This window comes from Esox lucius, chromosome 9 (assembly GCF_011004845.1).
Source record: "Esox lucius isolate fEsoLuc1 chromosome 9, fEsoLuc1.pri, whole genome shotgun sequence".
NCBI classification, from domain to species: domain Eukaryota; kingdom Metazoa; phylum Chordata; class Actinopteri; order Esociformes; family Esocidae; genus Esox; species Esox lucius.
Window position 1 is genome coordinate 24,543,237 of NC_047577.1, and position 19,840 is coordinate 24,563,076.

Sequence of the window (19,840 nt, forward strand, 5' to 3'; positions counted from 1 at the left end):
GGTATCTTTCTGGGCCAGAATCATAGGCCATTTCAATAACTTTTGATTTTCCTTTAATGGTTACACACTTTAAAACAATTTCATACAGTGTCTTGGGTGTAATAGAAGGATTGCTGCACACTCAAGATCAATGCAATTTAAATGTATTGTAAACATTAGGTCATCCAACCTTTATCATAGTTTACGAACGCAAAATAGTATAGACCATGTATATACTTCATAGCCGACATGTTGATGCAGTCAGACATGACTGACACCAGTAAGAACGTACCACAGAAAATGCATGAATCATCAAACAGCCCTCTATCAAACAGGGTATTTGAATGAATCAGTTTGTCAGTTTTAAATATTTTTGGGTGTTTTAAAAAATATTTTTCAGTGCATCCATTTTTAAATGTGAAACTAAAGATAATTAGACATTACAAAGAAAAATGTTTTAGTTAAGAATACACCTCCCCTACTTTATATGTGGTAGACTAGTTTTCAGTTGCATTCTAGGACACTTGCTTTCTTGTTTTTAAACAAATCCAGTATAGCCTTAGCTGTGTGTTTAGGAAGATTGCCTTGCTTGCATTCACGCCCTGCGGTACATTTTGGACTCAGATGACCAGAAAACATATTACCACATCGTTGCTGTTTCTTACCTATACTTCATTTAAAAAATCAAAATGTGATCGAATGTGGCAGATTTTTAACATTGGCTTTCTCATGCCAGTCTTTCATATAGCCCAGGTTTATGGAGCACCCTCATAATAGTTAACATTTTCCACTGCTGGCCACAAATACTTACAAGTAAAATTAATCGGCCTAAGCATGGGGCTGGTTGCAAAATGTTCCTTTAAGCAGAGTGATGATTGTTTTACTAAAAGTTCTTTGTCATATAGAAATAGGTCTTATCCCTCTAGAACTCACCTACTGTAGGGAGTTCAACACTGAATAACAGAATATTTCCTCTGCTCTTCTAAAATGCAGTCTATTCAGACTGATCCAAAAATCTACATTAATAACAAAATTGACAATAGATTTTAGTAGCTTAGCGATAATTTAATACATACAATTTTTATTGTAACCTTACACCTGCAACAAACTATAATATAAATATTCCAGTGTGTAAGCATTACCAAAAGTAAATGTTATTTTTCAATCTTCAAATGGTCTCTATCTGCTGGTGATTTGCTGGATATGTAACGATGTAGAAAGAGAGGGCTGTGAGTGGATAAGTTGCCCTTCCATGCCAATTCGTGATTATAAATTGGGACATTTCTTTTATAACTAACCAAGATACTATTCAGCGATGTTAACATGCCTTTGGAGTAAATGTCCCAATTTATAATCACGAATTGGCATGTTAATCAATACTTTTTTTTTTTTTTTTAAATGTGTAAGATCTTTTGATAAAAAAGCAATGGGCCAGATTCCAACCCATGCTGAAAGACGATAAAGAAGTACAAAATAGGTTTTGACTGAGATATGTAGGGAATACGGGTTAATAAAAAAATTATAATGAGATGATGTTCAAAGCAGTGAAATGGTGGTGAGGATGACATATAGCCTCAGGACTTGCTGTAGGGAGTATAATTGGAAGAAGCATGTGCCAATCAGAAAGGCAGATGTGTGAGTCATTACAATGTGCTACTTCAGCGCTATCGAGGATGTAGATGTGGAGATTGCTGATAATGTTAACATTGTGTAAAAAAGTGCTAGTTTTTCATTTGGTTTGCAGAGACTTCATTTGGTTTGCAACATTATCTGCAGTTCCAATTATTTCCAAATATCCTTAGAAATGGATGATATTTGTGTGTGAGTGTGTGAGAGTGTTTGTGTGTCAGCTACCACATTGGCAGTTTACTCATGCGTTCCTAGGCACAGTGCTTGACCAATGTGAGTCACTGATTTGCCTCAGGGATCAGCCCACTCCCCACCATCCTTCAGCTGTACACCAGCCTGCGGTAAAGGGGATTTAGAAGGGCACTGTAATACACATTAGTTCTGTTTCTTTGTACAGGAGCTAACACATGAAACAGGGAACATTAATGTACAGTACACTGATAATGATGCAACCTCCAAAATTTCACAAGGTGTCTTAACAACAAATGTGGTTTGCTGGGATGCTGCATATAATGGTGATTTATTTCTTGTTCACACAGTCTTGCTATGCATCCTGACAAGGTTCAAGTGGCCACAGGACAAGTTGGGAAGGATCCTTACATCTGTGTTTGGGACACTTACGCCTTGCAGACTGTGTCCATCTTGAGAGACATACATACACATGGGGTGGCTTGTCTTGCATTTGATTCAGATGGACAGGTGAGGAACATCTTTGTGCTGGTCTCCTTGGATTTTATTTACTTTTTATTTTTCCGTTTTAAAAAGAAATGACAAACTATTGCAGATATGCACTGTTTACAAAAAACAATTCAGTACAACAACATGAAAAGAAAAACAGTGAAACTAATTGAAAAAAATCTGATACAAATGCAACTTATTTCTAAAACCAGGTTCCAAAAACCTCTCTAGCAACCCAAGAGAATCAACTTCAAGACTGACCAAAATTGTGGTGCATTAAAATTGAAAAAAGATTCAACCAGATAGGCTAGCCTGATGTCAAGTGCATTCAATACCTGTGAATGTGTTTGGGGCCTTCTTCTCCTTCTTTCTTATTTTGCAGTATGAGGAAAGGAAACCATGGTTTTAGAGACAACTACCAGCATGTAGATTCCCTAGTGTAATTTATAATTTTTTGGACAGGGACATGTTTAGTTGCTTTTGATCTCTATTACCACACATTGGATTTGAAATTAAACAATGACTAAGTGCAAACTGTTAGCTTACATTTTAAGTATTTACACACGTAACCTGTAAACCATACAGGAATTACAGCCCTGTTTACACAAAAATCTTAAATTATCATCATATTTAGAATTTGGTTGTAAATCGTTTTTATTTGATGACTGCCTGAAGTCTGCAACCTATAGACATCACCAGACACTGGGTTTCTTCCTGGTGATACTTTGAAAAGCCTCTGCTGCAGCCATCTTCAGTCCCTATTTGTTTCTGTGCATTTTTGCCTTTTAGAACTGTTTTTCTATTTCCCCTTGGTAGCGATTAGCTTCGGTTGGGCTGGATGCAAAAAACACAGTGTGTGTCTGGGACTGGAGAAAGGGCAGGGTCCTGGCTACAGCAACTGGACATTCAGACAGGGTATGTTTTTTTGGTTTTTACAATTGTAAAATTTCAAAGAGAAGGGGTGGTATGGGTGTGGAATAGTGTGGTATTTCATTGCAATACAGAGAGTTGCAGGTGAATGCCACTTGTTGGATATCCAAAATGTGCACATCACTTTGCAAGGGAGCAAAATGTAACCTTTAAGCCAATCAATCAATCAAATGTATTTATAAAGCCCTTTTTACAATAGCAGATATCATAAAGTGTTTTTACAGAGACACCCGGCCTTAAACCCCAAGGAGCAAACAAGATTAGTATTAAGCCTGGTGGACTGTAAATGAAGAGTACTAATATTGCTCTATTAGAATATAAAGAGGCCCTCAGTGAAGGCATTATGATATGGTATTGTCAAAATATTGTAATTTTAAATAAGACTTCTTGGTAAAACTCCTAATTGAACTATGGTTCCCCTATGGGGGCCAACAGAAGAACCCAATATGGTTCAGATATTTCCAAAATTATAATGTCACTGGTCATGAAAATAGTTTGTTCCTCCTTTTCAGATCTTTGATATTGTCTGGGATCCGTTCCAACTTCACAGGCTGGTAAGCTGTGGGGTAAAACACATCAAGGTAAGGGCCTATCATAGTGCTTTAATTTTATGCTTTATTTTACAGCAATTTGCTACTTATCTAGCATTTACAAGCCTTACCTTTTATGAACGTTACATACTACTGATACGATTTGCCCTGCTGATAAATTTTTTAATAAAGTGTCTATGTTACAAACAGGTCATTGCCCGGAAGAAAAAATAATAAAACTCAAAATCACGCATATCTGAATAAAATTGAAAATTAAAATAGTTTTTATATCACTTTAAATACACGCAAAATACAGCACATCACACAGAGGTGAGCCCAACCCTCCTATCAGGCATCACTCCAACTATATACACACCAGTCTCTAAAAAAAGTGTATGCTAAAATCATTAAATGGATTTTCGTGTCCGATCAGAACACGTTAAACTTCTTCAATATCTGTATCTGTGACCATGGCAACAGTGACGTCGATGCAACCTGTGAATAACATTTTATTATTCTGTTTAAATGTACACATTTAGTCTACTTTATACAATTCTTAAACTTCTCTCCACACATTGCATTGGAAAGCAGTGCATGCAAAGGCTATGATTTTCACCTTATAATGGTGTGATTCATTGCTAATCGGGTGCGAGAATTCAATGCCCAGATAAAGCCTCACCACCACACCAATAGAGGCTCCAACCTTTGAGAAAACATGATTCAAATGAAGGTGGGAAGAAATTGTAATCGTAAGAAGCGAACATGGACAAAACTTGTTTGAACGAAAAGAGTTTATAATCGGATGCGAAAATCTATTTAATGATTTTAGCATACTTCTGCAATCTCTCAATTCCCCACTTCATTGCTAGGCACTCCTTCTCAATGACTGAGTACCGAGACTCATGAGGCTTTAGCTTGCGGCTAAATAAACTGGAACCAAACGGTAGTACCACCTGACAAGACATAGGTCTGTCTGATGGCCCAATGACCCCCATTAGATGCATTATTCCAATCTCCCCTTTTAACTTAATCAGAAGCCACTCTGGGATGTGATACATTTGCTGCGAATTGGAATGGTTTTCTCTGTTTGATATATGGTGCGTTCTGCCATCAATGTACGGTCAGGCATCTTTGTGAATAGCCCTGGTCTGTCTACCACCTTTCCCACCTGTGCATTCCTCTCCTTGGACAGATGGCTGATCTCCGGCATTGTCTTTGTGCTGTCCTCACAGGGAAAACAACCCTCAACAACCTCCTTATCTTCCACTTGCCTTATCAAGGCTACGGTCCACTTCTTTCCATTCCTTTTGCAGATTAACATGGAACCTCTTTCATGTCAATCTCATAAGTGACGGGACCCGTCCTTTGGACAATGTCAAACTGTCCCTGCCACTTGTGCAATAGCACCTAATGGCCTGGTACATACTCCCTTTGTCAGCTATGGCGGTCAAACCAGCACTTTCGCGCCTTCTGAGCCTCTACCATCCATTCCTTCACTAGGAGGGTGTACTGGTCGGTACAGCTGCTGCTGGCTCCTCCCATGTTTCCTTCAACACATCTAAGGGGCCCCATACAGTTCTGCCATATAAAAGCTCAATGGTGTGAAACCTGTAGTGGGTTGTGGCACCTCCTGGTATGCAAACAGCAGGTAGGGGAACCAGGCATCCCAGTCCTTCCCAGTCTTATCGACAAATCTTCGGAGCATTATTTTTAACGTCTGTTTAAAACGTTCCACCAAACCATCGGTTTTAGGATGATAAGGAGTACTGTGGATGGACTTGATTCCAAGGAACTTGTACATGTGCTTCAGTATGGTTGGCATAATATTTGTGCCCTGATCTGTGAGTTTTTCTTTGGGTAAACCCACACGTGTTATAAGATGACACAGAGCTTTGCCTACCCCCTTAGCTGTAATATTCCTCAGGGGAGAAGCCTCTGGGTACCGTGTGGCATAGTCACATATGAATAATATGTACATATTACTGGAGCTACTTGGTACTAAAGGCCCCACAATATCCATGGCAATACAGGAGAATGGCTCCTCAATCGCTTAGGGCTCCCGACCGCCAAGGGGCCCCGGACTGCTAGTGAGCCCCGGACCACTAGGGGAGAATTTTGCTTAGGGCCCCCGAAGGCTAGGGCTGGCACTGCAAATAATACAAATGCACATTCGCTCTACGCCCCATACACTGAGTTGATTTATGTCTTGTTTTGCCACATGAAAAACACCTACGATCCCTTTGTTCAGCAAAGAAAGTGTGCCTGTTATTTTTCACTAGGTCTCCCAAAATATATTTTGGCTGTACTTCTGACCCACTGGATTTAGCAGCTTGAAAGGACTCTTATTTCCGGTGCAATCATTTCAGGCACCATAATATCCAGTACGGTTACCATGGATCATGCGTCCTATCTTGAAGTTCAACCGTAGCCCTCCCCACTTGCCTCTCCTCCCACTGTTCACTCATTTAAGTAATTCTGTAAGTTCCAACATTGCACATACAGTGGGGAGAAAAAGTATTTGATACACTGCCGATTATGCAGGTTGTCCCACTTACAAAGCAGGTAGAAGTAAAAAATCCAGAAAATCACATTGTATGATTTTTTTGTAATTTTTGCATTTTATTGCATGACATGAGTATTTGATACTACCTTCCCCCATGGGGCCCGGCCGGGCTCAGCCCGAACGGGCGACGTGGGGCCGCCCTCCCGTGGGCTCACCACCCACAGGAGGGACCATAAGGGGCCGGTGCGAAGAGGATCGGGCGGCAGTCGAAGGCAGGGGCCTAGACAACCCGATCTCTGGACACGGAAACTAGCTCTAGGGACGTGGAATGTCACCTCGCTGGCGGGGAAGGAGCCTGAGTTAGTGCGTGAGGTTGAGAGGTTCCGATTAGAGGTAGTCGGGATCACCTCTACGCACGGCTTGGGCTCTGGAACCACACTCCTTGAGAGAGGATGGACTCTTCACCACTCTGGAGTTGCCCATGGTGAGAGGCGGCGAGCTGGTGTGGGTTTGCTTATAGCTCCCCAGCTCTGCCGCCATGTGTTGGAGTTTACCCCTGTGAATGAGAGGGTCGTTTCCCTGCGCCTACGGGTCGGGGATAGGTCTCTCACTGTTGTTTGTGCCTACGGGCCGAACGGCAGTGCAGAGTACCCGACCTTCTTGGAGTCTCTGGGAGGGGTGGTGGAAAGTGCTCCGACTGGGGACTCTATTGTTCTACTGGGGGACTTCAACGCCCACGTGGGCAACGACAGTGACACCTGGAGGGGCGTGATTGGGAGGAACGGCCCCCCTGATCTGAACCCGAGTGGTGTTCAGTTATTGGACTTCTGTGCTAGTCACCATGTTCAAGCATAAGGGTGTCCATCAGTGAACGTGGCACCAGGACACCCTAGGCCGCAGGTCGATGATCGACTTTGTTGTCGTCTCATCTGACCTGCGGTCGTATGTCTTGGACACTCGGGTGAAGAGAGGGGCGGAGCTGTCAACTGATCACCACCTGGTGGTGAGTTGGATCCGATGGCGGGGGAGGAAGCTGGACAGACTCGGCAGGCCCAAGCGTACTGTAAGGGTCTGCTGGGAACGTCTGGCCGAGTCTCCTGTCAGAGAGATCTTTAACTCCCACCTCCGGCAGAGCTTCGACTGGATCCCGAGGGAGGCTGGAGATATTGAGTCCGAGTGGACCATGTTCTCCACCGCCATTGTCGAAGCGGCCGCTCGGAGCTGTGGCCGTAAGGTCTCCGGTGCCTGTCGAGGCGGCAATCCCCGAACCCAGTGGTGGACGCCGGAAGTAAGGGATGCCGTCAAGCTGAAGAAGGAGTCCTATCAGGCCTGGTTGGCTTGTGGGACTCCTGACGCAGCTGACGGGTACCGACAGGCCAAGCGGGCTGCAGCCCGGGTGGTTGTGGAAGCAAAAACTCGGGCCTGGGAGGAGTTCGGTGAGGCCATGGAGAAGGACTATCGGCTGGCCTCGAAGAGATTCTGGCAAACCATCCGGCGCCTCAGGAGAGGGAAACAGTGCCCTACCAACGCTGTTTACAGTAGAGGTGGGAAGCTGTTAACCTCAACTGAGGATGTCGTCGGGCGGTGGAAGGAGTACTTCGAGGATCTCCTCAATCCCGCTGTCACTTCTTCCATTGAGGAAGCAGAGGATGAGGGCTCAGAGGTGGACTCGTCCATCACCCGGGCTGAAGTCACTGAGGTGGTCAAGAAACTCCTCGGTGGCAAGGCACCGGGGGTGGATGAGATCCGCCCTGAGTACCTCAAGTCTCTGGATGTTGTGGGGCTGTCTTGGCTGACACGCCTGTGCAACATCGCGTGGCGGTCGGGGACAGTGCCTCTGGGATGGCAGACCGGGGTGGTGGTCCCTCTTTTTAAGAAGGGGGACCGGAGGGTGTGTTCCAACTATAGGGGGATCACACTTCTCAGCCTCCCCGGGAAAGTCTATGCCAGGGTTCTGGAGAGGAGAATACGGCCGATAGTAGAACCTCGGATTCAGGAGGAACAGTGTGGTTTTCGTCCGGGCCGTGGAACACTGGACCAGCTCTATACCCTCTACAGGGTGTTGGAGGGTTCATGGGAGTTTGCCCAACCAATCCACATGTGTTTTGTGGATTTGGAGAAGGCATTCGACTGTGTCCCTCGCGGCATCTTGTGGAGGGTGCTTGGGGAATATGGGGTCCTGGGTCCTTTGCTAAGGGCTGTCAGGTCCCTGTACAACCGAAGCAGGAGCTTGGTCCGCATTGCCGGCAGTAAGTCAGACTTGCTCCCAGTGCATGTTGGACTCCGGCAGGGCTGCCCTTTGTCACCGGTTCTGTTCGTTATTTTTATGGACAGAATTTCTAGGCGCAGCCAGGGGCCGGAGGGTGTCAGGTTTGGGGACCACACAATTTCGTCTTTGCTCTTTGCAGATGATGTTGTCGTGTTGGCCCCTTCTAACCAGGACCTTCAGCATGCGCTGGGACGGTTTGCAGCCGAGTGTGAAGCGGTGGGGATGAGAATCAGTACCTCCAAATCCGAGGCCATGGTCCTCAGTCGGAAAAGGGTGGCTTGCCCACTTCAGGTTGGTGGAGAGTGCCTGCCTCAAGTGGAGGAGTTTAAGTATCTAGGGGTCTTGTTCACGAGTGAGGGAAGGATGGAACGGGAGATTGACAGACGGATCGGTGCAGCTTCTGCAGTAATGCAGTCAATGTATCGGTCTGTCGTGGTGAAGAAAGAGCTGAGCCGCAAGGCGAAGCTCTCGATTTACCAGTCAATCTACGTTCCTACTCTCACCTATGGTCATGAGCTTTGGGTCATGACCGAAAGGACAAGATCCCAGATACAGGTGGCCGAAATGAGCTTTCTCCGCAGGGTGGCCGGGCGATCCCTTAGAGATAGAGTGAGAAGCTCAGAGTAGAGCCGCTGCTCCTCCACATCGAGAGGGGTCAGCTGAGGTGGCTTGGGCATCTTTTTCGGATGCCTCCGGAACGCCTTCCTGGGAAGGTGTTCCGGTCCCGTCCCACCGGGAGGAGACCCCGGGTAAGGCCTAGGACACGCTGGAGGGACTATGTCTCCCGGCTGGCCTGGGAACGCCTCGGTGTCCCCCCGGAAGAGCTAGAGGAAGTGTCTGGGGAGAGGGAAGACTGGGCATCCCTGCTTAGACTGCCGCCCCTGCGACCTGGCCCCGGATAAGCGGAAGAAGATGGTATGGTATGGTACGGAGTATTTGATACATCAGAAAAGCAGAACTTAATATTTGGTAGAAAAACCTTTGTTTGCAATTACAGAGATCATATATTTCCTGTAGTTCTAGACCAGTTTTGCACACACTGAAGCAGGGATTTTGGCCCACTCCTCCATACAGAACTTCTCCAGATCCTTCAGGTTTCGGGGCTGTTGCTGGGCAATAGAGACTTTCAGCTCCCTCCAAAGATATTCTATTGGGTTCAGGTCTGGAGACCGGCTAGGCCACTCCAGGACCTTGAGATGCTTCTTACTGAGCCAGTCCTTAGTTGCCATAGTTGTGTGTTTCGAGTCGTTGTCATGCTGGAAGACCCAGACACGACCCATCTTCAATGCTCTTACTGAGGGAAGGAGGTTGTTGGCCAAGATCTCCCCATACATGGCCCAATCCATCCTCCCCTCAATATGGTGCAGTCGTCTTGTCCCCTTTGCAGAAAAGCATCCCCAAAGAATGTTTCCACCTCCATGCTTCATGGTTGGGATGATGTTCTTGGGGTCGTACTCATCGTTCTTCTTCCTCCAAACACGGTGAGTGGAGTTTAGACCAAAAAGCTTTATTTTTGTCAAATCAGACCACATGACCTTTTCCCATTCTTCCTCTGGATCATCCAGATGGTCATTGGCAAACTTCAGACGGGCCTGGACATGCACTAGCTTGATCAGGGGTACCTTGCGTGCGCTGCAGGATTTTAATCCATGACGGCATAATGTGTTACTAATGGTTTTCTTTGAGACTGTGGTCCCAGCGCTCTTCAGGTCATTGACCAGGTCCTGCCGTGTAGTTCTGGGCTGATCCCTCACCTTCCTCATGATCATTGATGCCCCACGAGGTGAGATCTTGCATGGAGCCCCAGACCCAGGGAGATTGACCATCATCTTGAACTTCTTCCATTTTCTAATAATTGAGCCAACAGTTGTTGCCTTCTCACCAAGCTGCTTGCCTATTGTCCTGTAGCCCATCCCAGCCTTGTGCAGGTCTACAATTTTATCCCTGATGTCCTTACACAGCTCTCTGGTCTTGGCCATTGTGGAGAGGTTGGAGTCTGTTTGATTCAGTGTGTGGACAGGTGTCTTTTATACAGTTATTTGAGTTCAAACAGGTGCAGTTAATACAGGTAATGAGTGGAGAACAGGAGGGCTTCTTAAAGAAAAACTAACAGGTCTGAGAGAGCCGGAATTCTTACTGGTTGGTAATGATCAAATATTTATATCATGCAATAAAATGCAACATAATTATTTAAAAATCATGCAATGTGATTTTCTGGATTTTTGTTTTACATTCCGTGATGGGGTGGATTGCTGTGACAGAGGAAGAATGGATATTTTTTTACACTGTACAAGCTTGCTTTTACCTTTCAACTAACATTTGAAACCTTAGTTAATTATTTAAATTAATTAATGAATCATAAAACATAATTACAAATGTATATCCTAATATGTTTTTATTAATCCTATATCAGTTATTAGGAGTGGAAAGGTGAAACACAAAATGTGACTTAAACATTTCAATAGTGGTATTTAATAATCCATGTGGCTAAAGAACTATTGGCTTTTTTAACTGACTTGGTGTATTAACTGATTGGCTTATTAACTGGTTGTTTAATTTACTGGTTGTGTGTAGTCGGTTCCCCACATCATTTTGTATTCCCGCATTGTTATGTCACAGTTTTTGTGCTTAATAAATCATTTGAAGCACATAATCATAGAGGTACCACAAGACATCCTCTCGTGTGGGCCAGAATAATTTATTTTCTCCCACGCAATGCAAACACTTCACCTGGACATGCATTTCATCCATGTTCAGGATGATCCCTGGATAAAGTCTGCCATCGTATATTAGCGCACACCACTTCCCAATAAAATTATTATTCCAGGGATTGATTCTGTCTGCGTCTTTTGTTGTGAATTGGTAAAGGTGATGTGTTGCGTTTTGATAGCTCAGTTGGTTTGTGTGGAACACATGCAGCTCACTTCCCTATACTGTATCTCTCCTGAGGAAAATTAGCTGATGTCTTCATTGTGGATGGCACTGGCGGTATTTGGCCTGGCATCCTCTCTACTGCCTTTTTCAATTCTTCACTTCCTATTTAAAACAAATTCAGTTGTAGAGGTTTCTGTCAGGGCATTGTATAACTCATGGGCATCTGGTCTGTCACAGCCACTGCTCACCAGTTTGTCAGCTGTTCTCTTCAAGGTCCCCCCAATGCCATCCAGGGCCCCCTTACCATGACTTGCTTCAGATAAGTTCCAGATGCCACCTTTGAGAGCATTTTTGGCCAACTCTGTGCTGAAAAGGTAGAAGTTGCCCTTCTGTTTGTATTGTGTACAGGGGCTGTCACTGAAGAAGTGTAGAGTTGACACTTGTGTGGATTGAAGATAATCCTGTACGTGTTTCAAGTGTCCCCATATCGCTGGGGGGCTTTTGTGTTTAGATGACACTTTGCTAAAGCAAACATGCTCTTTTGTCCCACCTATATACAGAACGCTGGCGAGCAAAATTGCCTGTTTGTGAGATGAGCCAAAATGGATGGATCGGATCACAGAGTTATACAGCTCTGGAAGAAATTAAGAGACCACTGCAAAATTATCAGTTTCTCTGGTTTTACTATTCATAGATATGTTTGAGTAAAATGAACGGTAACACTTTATTTGAAGGGGTGTACATAAGAGTGACATGACATTTTCATTATATTGTCATAGCCATAACATGAAGCGTAAGAATCATTATGAGCGTTTATGAATATGTCATTTTTTATGCAAAGTTGACATTGTTTGGGATGTCTTTGTTATGACAGCTTGACATTAACTAAGACAAAATATCCTGTCAATGTCTTTATGACAACTTGACATAAACCACAATAACATTAGATTAGATTCAACTTTATTGTAATTGAACAAGTACAGTGCAATGAAACTGAAGAAGTAGGATAGCATGAGCAACTCAAATGCAGGGATAGCAGCAATGAGGTTCCCCGAAGTAGACGTACCTGTAACAACTGAAAACTTCAGACTTTGCAAGGCAGTGTCAGAGTCCAGTAGAACAAAGGGTGGATATGATTTCTGATGGGTCACAGCAGATGGAAAGAAAGTGTTCCTTAGCCTGCTGGTGCAAAAATTAAGAGGACTGTACCACCTGTACGATGGAAGGAGGGCAGTTTGTGGCATGGATGTGAAGGGTCCCTGATGATGCCACACACCCTGTGCAGACATCACTTGGGCTGGAGGTCTACGATGGCCAGGAGCTGGGTACCAGTGATGTGCTGGGCGGTTTCCACCACCCGTTGCAGGGCCTTCCAGTCGGCTATGGAGCAAATGACAAACCATGCTGTGGCACAGTTAGTCATAAACATTACCTGTCATAAACATGTTATAGCAGGCCTGATTATCAAATTTGAAGAAACTATTTAGCTTTATGTGTTAGCATTAAATACAACTGTCATATGTGGTTGGTTTTGACACTGGTTGTCATGAGACTATTATAATTGTGTCATGAATATTTGTATTGACCTCAAGTACAGTGGTACAATTTGTTCATAAAGATGTCATTACGTTTGTCAAATACTGTCAAAAAGATGTAATCAAGTCTGTCAAATGCTGTCAAATTGTTTTTGCACAACACATGTTTCCTAAAAATAATAATAATAATTCAACAATCCTACCTTGGTAACACATTCTGATAAGGGTACACGAACAACCATTAAAAATGCAGTAGTTATCTTGAATGAACATTGATGAACAAGAAATGAACAAACGGTTAACAATGATAAACCTTACTTTATTAATGGTTTACAAATGCATTCACAAACAGAGTGTAGTGTCAATTGTTCATGTTGACACAGGTCGTTTTTTGCAAGAACACAGTACTGTAATTTGTTAAGATTGATACAGGACATCCATTCATGTACAGTACCTCGTTCTTTGCATGAACAATAGCCTAAGTAATATAAACTATTCATAATATAACCACATTGAAAACATTATTCATAAAGTAGGGTAGACAGTGATAGTTTAACAAATGACCTTCATGTTAACACAAATAGAACATGGCTGAGTAAGTTAGCAAAGTGCTACCCGGAACTGACAAACACTTGACTGGAGATAGCATACAGCTAACTGGAGTCTGCTAATAACCAACCGAAGCCATCTGACAGCAAGGAACAATGAACTAGCTAATCGCTAACACTTACAGTGCAACGATTTCAAAGTTCCTCAACAATACAGTTACTAAATGTAATTATATTAATCGTAGGGATATTGTCAGGAGTGTTGTTTTGTAAGAAATCAGTTTTTTCCAAAGGAATGCACCATGGGTCTCTGTCATAGTTACACAATTACCACGCTTTTCCAACCCTCTACATACACTTTAACAGGCAATTAATCAAACTGTATCGAAAGGTCCAGGGTACTTTTGTACTTTACCGACCAGGAAAACAGGATAAATGGTGAGAAAGACATGGCTTTTCCTTGAAGGGTTATGAGAACGCGCAGGTGTTTTGATCATTAACAGTCCCAACGCAACACGACCACGTCAAACTGCCCCCTATAAACTACTGACAACATTACTACCAAATAAAAATATTGTCATTTAGAGTATTTATTTGTTGAAAATAACAACTGGTCAAACTAACCAATGATACATTATTTTCAGACCTCAAATAATGCAAAGAAAAAATATTCATATTCAACATACTATTGTTTTAACTTAGGAAGAAAATCAATATTTGGTGGAATAACCCTGATTTTTAATCACAGCTTTCATGCGTCTTGGCATGCTCTCCACCTGGGTGACTTTATACCACTCCTGTCACAAAAATTCAAGTAGCTCGGCTTTATTTGATGGCTTGTGACCATCCATCTTCCTCTTGATCAACTTCCAGAGGGTTTCAGTGGGGTTCAGGTCTGGAGATTGGGCTGGTGGATTGATTTCCTGCCTGTTGGGCCCTGTCCGGGGCCTCCCCCGGGTAGGGCCACAGTGTCACCGGACCCCCCCGTCTCAGTTTCCAAGGTGTTACGCTGCTATATTATTGTGCTGGGGGACATGAGGGATGTACTACTAACTTTTCTCAGTTTCCTCCAATTTTAAATTTTAGAAGGAGATGAGGTCCTGGTCCACACCTGCGGATTACCTGGTTTGGGGGGACCGTTGCTGTTCCTGTCCTTGTCCACCTGGTCATACTTCTGACCTAGTCTAAAATCAAATATACTCTGGATTTAGCCAAGAGAAATTTATTTATTATTCCAATTGGACTCTTAATATCTCACCCGGCACAGCCAGAAGAGGACTGGTCACCCCTCTGAGCCTGGGTCCTCTCTAGGTTTCTTCCTAAAATTCGACCTTCTTAGGGAGTTTTTCCTAGCCACTGAAATTCAACACTACTGTTGTTTGCTCCTTGGGGTTTAAGGCCGGGTGTCTCTGTAAAGCACTTTGTGACAACTGCTGTTGTAAAAAGCACTTTATAAATAAATTTTGATTGATTTGATTGATTGATTGTGTTACGCATGCAGGTACCCTGTATGTGCGTTTGAGTTTTTCCCCTCCTGCCGTTTCCCCAGGTGTCCCTTATGTTCCTGATTGGTGTTTTCCACCTGTTGTTTAGTCCTTGTTCAACCTGTCTGTTTTGTTTGTCCCTGGGAAAATATTTATGTTTATGCATATTTATTTTCCATGCAATACCGTTTTCATAATTTAACTTATTTTACTTTAAAAATGTTTTTATTATTTTCTGTTAACAACAGTTCTTATGACAGGCAAAGGCCTAAAAAAAATCAATTTTACTCAAAGCAAATGTTGGTATAATTGCCGTTATCTAACTTCATCTGCAAATAAATATTTTCCTGTCAGTAGTTTTTCAAATACACTGCTTTCGTTATTAACTTCTCTTAGGCTCATTTCCAGAGATCGCTAGCCATCAATTGCGTATGTACGTACAAATGATAACTTCCGCGCGTGGATTGTGGTGCTGTTCCCTACGTATCATAGCAACGCAAATGCCTTGTTTCAACTTAATGGTATTTTAAACAGACAGTATAATACTGATGGACTTATTACTGGGAGTGCCACGGGACTTTTAATTTGAAAATAAATAAATATGCAACAGTAAATAAAGTAACGTAATCTGCAGAACTTGTAAGGTATTTTTTATTTTGTATTACCTTAAACGTTTTGGATGTATCGCGGGCCGGATAGAATGACTCAAGGGGCCGGATCCAGCCCGGGGGCATTTATCTTGCCCAGGTCTGCCCTAGGGCATACACAACCCGTAGGAAAATTTAGTCTAAAAACACTAGTTACAACTGAGCGGACCACCCACTGTATTTTTGTATTGGTTAGTAGTCTGCTAAGTGGTTCTTGAGGCAGGCAAGTTCAATTTAGGGTTAGAAATCCAACATAATTCTGTTGACTTCCATTATAACTGTCATGGATGCCATGGTTGCCCTTTGTAAGTCAGCATGTCCAGCCCCGTCATTATCTCAGCGAATACAGGAATAGTTTTGTATTTTCAGCTAGTTAAACAAGGATTTCAGTACACTTCGCATACTAGTAATTAAATCACATTCAAGTTCAAAACTTCAAGGCATTTCTGCAAAAAAGACAATGTCCCAGAACACATTTTTCGTCTTACAAACGGCTCTCCTGAAAAGTAGTGACATGCAACTTAAGCCCTGTTTGCTGAATTCTGTCACATTCCTGAAAATAAAAAGGTTTGGATTTAAATGACATTTTTGTTAATATTTTGGATGCAGAGGCCATAATGGTCAGTTTGAAAATGTCTGTATATCAATGTAAAAAAGTGAACAAATATTATTTTACTCCTTTTAAATCAAATGTTCTTGTATATATTGTTAATGGGGAACTTGAGTTATTATATGTTAGCTTTTGGAAACATGTTGGCACATACAGTGTACCTAATACACTTTTTTAAATGTTGTGGATAGAAATAGCACCCGCTATATTCAGATGTATACTAGGCTTGTCTAGAGCCCCTCTCCGTGGCGTCTCCAGCCCGCTCCACAATATATCCTGTTCTATTTCTCGTTGTTCCACTGCCGATACCTTATTGTTCAACAGCTCCAATTCGTGTTCCATCGTTTATCACCTCTGGGTCCTTGCACTTTCTGTTTAGCGCATACTAATATCCTGGATCCCATTTCTAACACCAAATGTTACGAACAGGTCGTTGCCCGGAAACAAACATTAAAACTCTGAATCACGAATATCTAAAAAAAAAAGTATGTCACTTTACACGCAAAATACATCAAATCACAAAGAGGTGAGCCCAACCCTCCAAATGTTTGATTATACCTTTTCATGCGACAACACCGAAGAAATGACACTTTGCCACAATTTAAAGTAGTGAGTGTACAGCTTGTAAAACTGTAAATTTGCTGTCCCCTCAAAATAACTCAACACACAGCCATTAATGTCTAAACCGCTGGCAACAAAAGTTAGTACACCCCTAAGTGAAAATGTCCAAATTGGGCGCAAAGTGTGAATATTTTGTGTGGCCACCATTATTTTCTTAACCCTCTTGGGCATGGAGTTCACCAGAGCTTCACAAGTTGCCACTGGAGTCCTCTTCCATTCTTCCATGACGACATCACGGATCTGTTGGATGTTAGAGACTTCAGTTTGAGGATGCCCCACAGATGCTCAGTAGGGTTTACGTCTGGAGACATGCTTTGCCAGTCCATCACCTTTACCCTCAACTTCTTTAGCAAGTCAGTGGTCGTCTTGGAGGTGTGTTTGGGGTTGTTATCATGTTGGAATACTGCCCTGCGGCCCAGTCTCAGAAGGGAGAGGATCATGCTCTGCTTCAGTATGTCACAGTACATGTTGGCATTCATGGTTCCCTGAATGAACTGTAGCTCCCCAATGCCGGCAGCACTCATTCAGCCCCAGACCATGACACTCCCTTCACCATGCTTGACTGTAGGCAAGACACACTTGTCTTTGTACTCCTCATCTGGTTGCCGCCACACACGCTTGACACCATCTGAACCAAATCAGTTTATCTTGGTCTCATCAGACCACAGGACATGGTTCCAGTAATCCATGTCCTTAGTCTGCTTGTCTTCAGCAAACTGTTTGCAGGCTTTCTTGTGCATCAACTTTAGAAGAGGCTTCCTTCTGGGACGACAGCCATGCAGACCAAGTGTGCGGTGTATGGTCTGAGCACTGACCCCCCACCCCTTCAACCTCTGGAGCAATGCTGGCTGCACATAACCTCTGGATATGACGCTGAGCACGTGCATCAACTTCTTTGGTCGACCATGGCGAGGCCTGTTCTGAGTGGAACCTGTCCGATTAAACCGCTGTATGGTCTTGGCCACTGTGCTGCAGCTCAGTTTCAGGGTCTTGGCAATCTTCTTATAGCCTAGGCCATCTTTATGTAGAGCAACAATTCTTTTTTTCAGATCCTCAGAGAGTTCTTTGCCATGAGGTGCCATGTTGAACTTCCAGTGACCAGTATGAGGGAGTGTGAGAGCAGTAACAACACATTTAACACACCTACTCCCCTTTGACACCTGGGACCTTGTAACACTAACAAGTCACTTGACACCAGGGAGGGAAAATTTGGCTCAATTTGGAAATGTTCACATATGGGTGCACTTACTTTTGTTGCCAGCGGTTTAGACATTAATGGCTGTGTGTTGATTTATTTTGAGGGGACAGCAAATGTACACTGTTATACAAACTGTACACTCACTCCTTTACATTGTAGCAAAATGTAATTCCTTCAGTGTTTTGTCACGTGAAAAGATATAATCAAATATTTGCAAAAATGTGAGGGGATTATTCATTTTTGTGAGGTACTGTACATACATGATCACATAAGACATAGACATCACCTATACATACACGCATACAAGCACTCAAAATAACGGACTTAATGAAATGATGGCATTATGCAAATAACTAAGTTGAGGAAATAAAAAACATATCATACTGGCCATTAGAATAACAACATTCATACATTCATGCTCACATAATTACTCCCTCCTTCTTTAAAGGGACCTAGAAGGTTGACTATGAAGGCCTCCCTTCACAGGTGAATATAGAAATATTGATGTTTCCATAGACTCTCATGGAACTCCTAAACCTCTGTAAGCCTCAATGAATATATACAACTGTCAGAGTTCTGCTGTAACATTAAAATTAACAGGAATTACATTTGTTGTAATGGGTGGCCTATGAATAAAATATTACAAAGCCACAGCCCTACTTAGCCTTTATTCAAGTCTAGGGAACTTGCTGGAAACCTGCTCATTGAAATACTTTATGTTCCATTACAATCCAAAAATGCAGAAAACTGTGTAAACAGTGACCTGCCTCTTTTAACAGAAGGAAATAGCCACACACAATACATTTATGTTTCACCACATTTAGTAACAAATAAAACTCAACCTAAGCCTTTTCACAATACCCACAATTCTAGATGGGTTTTAAATGTGAGAAAGGTTACAGTGTATGCTTTGTGTTTGTTTCTTTGACCTGGATCTTGACCTGGACCAAATTTTCCATCTCATTGGTTAATATTCCAGATGTTCTTCTCAAACAGCTCTTACACAAATGGACACAATTAAGTATAGATGCCCAGCTAAAGTAGTATACATTTGACAAATAATTGTACAACCCCATTTCCAAAAACATTGTTATGCTGCCTAAAATTCTAAATAAAAACAGAATGCAATGATGTGCAAATCATTTATCCCTTTATTTATTTGAAAGTAGTACAAAGACAACATATGTTGAAATAGAGAAAGGTTATTGTTTTTGGAAAAATACACACCCATTTTGAATTTGATGCCAGCAAAACATTTAAAAACACTTGAGACGGGCATGTTGCATCACAATGGTGTTGCATCACCTCTTCTTTTAACAATACCCTGTAAGCGATTTGGATGAGACCAGTCACTTTAGTTTTGAAAGTGACATGTTTTCCCATTCTTGCTTGATATAGTTTGCAGCTTCTCAACAGCTCGGGGTGTCCTTTGACATAATTTTTTTCATAATGTGCCAAATGTCACGGTCATAGGGATGCAGGACACAATGCACAGAGCGAATGTAGGGAAACATCCTTTTAATTGTAAAAGCACAACAACAAAAGGCGAGGCAAACTGCGAACTGAAGCACAACTGTCACAAACAGTTATCCATAAAAACTCAGGAAAACAAGGGCAACTTAAATAGGGTCCCCAATTAGAAGCAACGTGGAGCAGCTGCCTCCAATTGGGGTCAACCAAAACAGCAGCGCAAAGATGCCAAGAGGCACCTCTGTGGTCAGGTCCTGACCTTGGCCCCTAGGCACATAGAAACGCCTAGAGGCCCCCAGCCAGGATCTGACAAAAATGTGTCAAAGGGTGACAGG

General features: G+C 42.8%; 1 protein-coding gene across 10 annotated transcripts in view; it reads left to right on the top strand.

Moving 5' to 3' along the window:
- LOC105030787 (echinoderm microtubule-associated protein-like 6) overlaps positions 1-19,840 on the top strand; it is a 200,103-nt gene that overhangs the window by 4,336 nt on the left and 175,927 nt on the right. For all 10 annotated transcript variants that reach the window (XR_004576137.1, XR_004576136.1, XR_004576135.1 and 7 more), the window contains exons 2-4: positions 2,148-2,307; positions 3,103-3,201; positions 3,729-3,797. Coding sequence is in view for 7 of the 10 variants with exons in the window: in XM_034294192.1 (XP_034150083.1) it covers positions 2,148-2,307; positions 3,103-3,201; positions 3,729-3,797 (328 nt within the window). In the remaining 3 variants the exon portion in view is untranslated. The remainder of the gene's footprint in view (positions 1-2,147; positions 2,308-3,102; positions 3,202-3,728; positions 3,798-19,840) is intronic.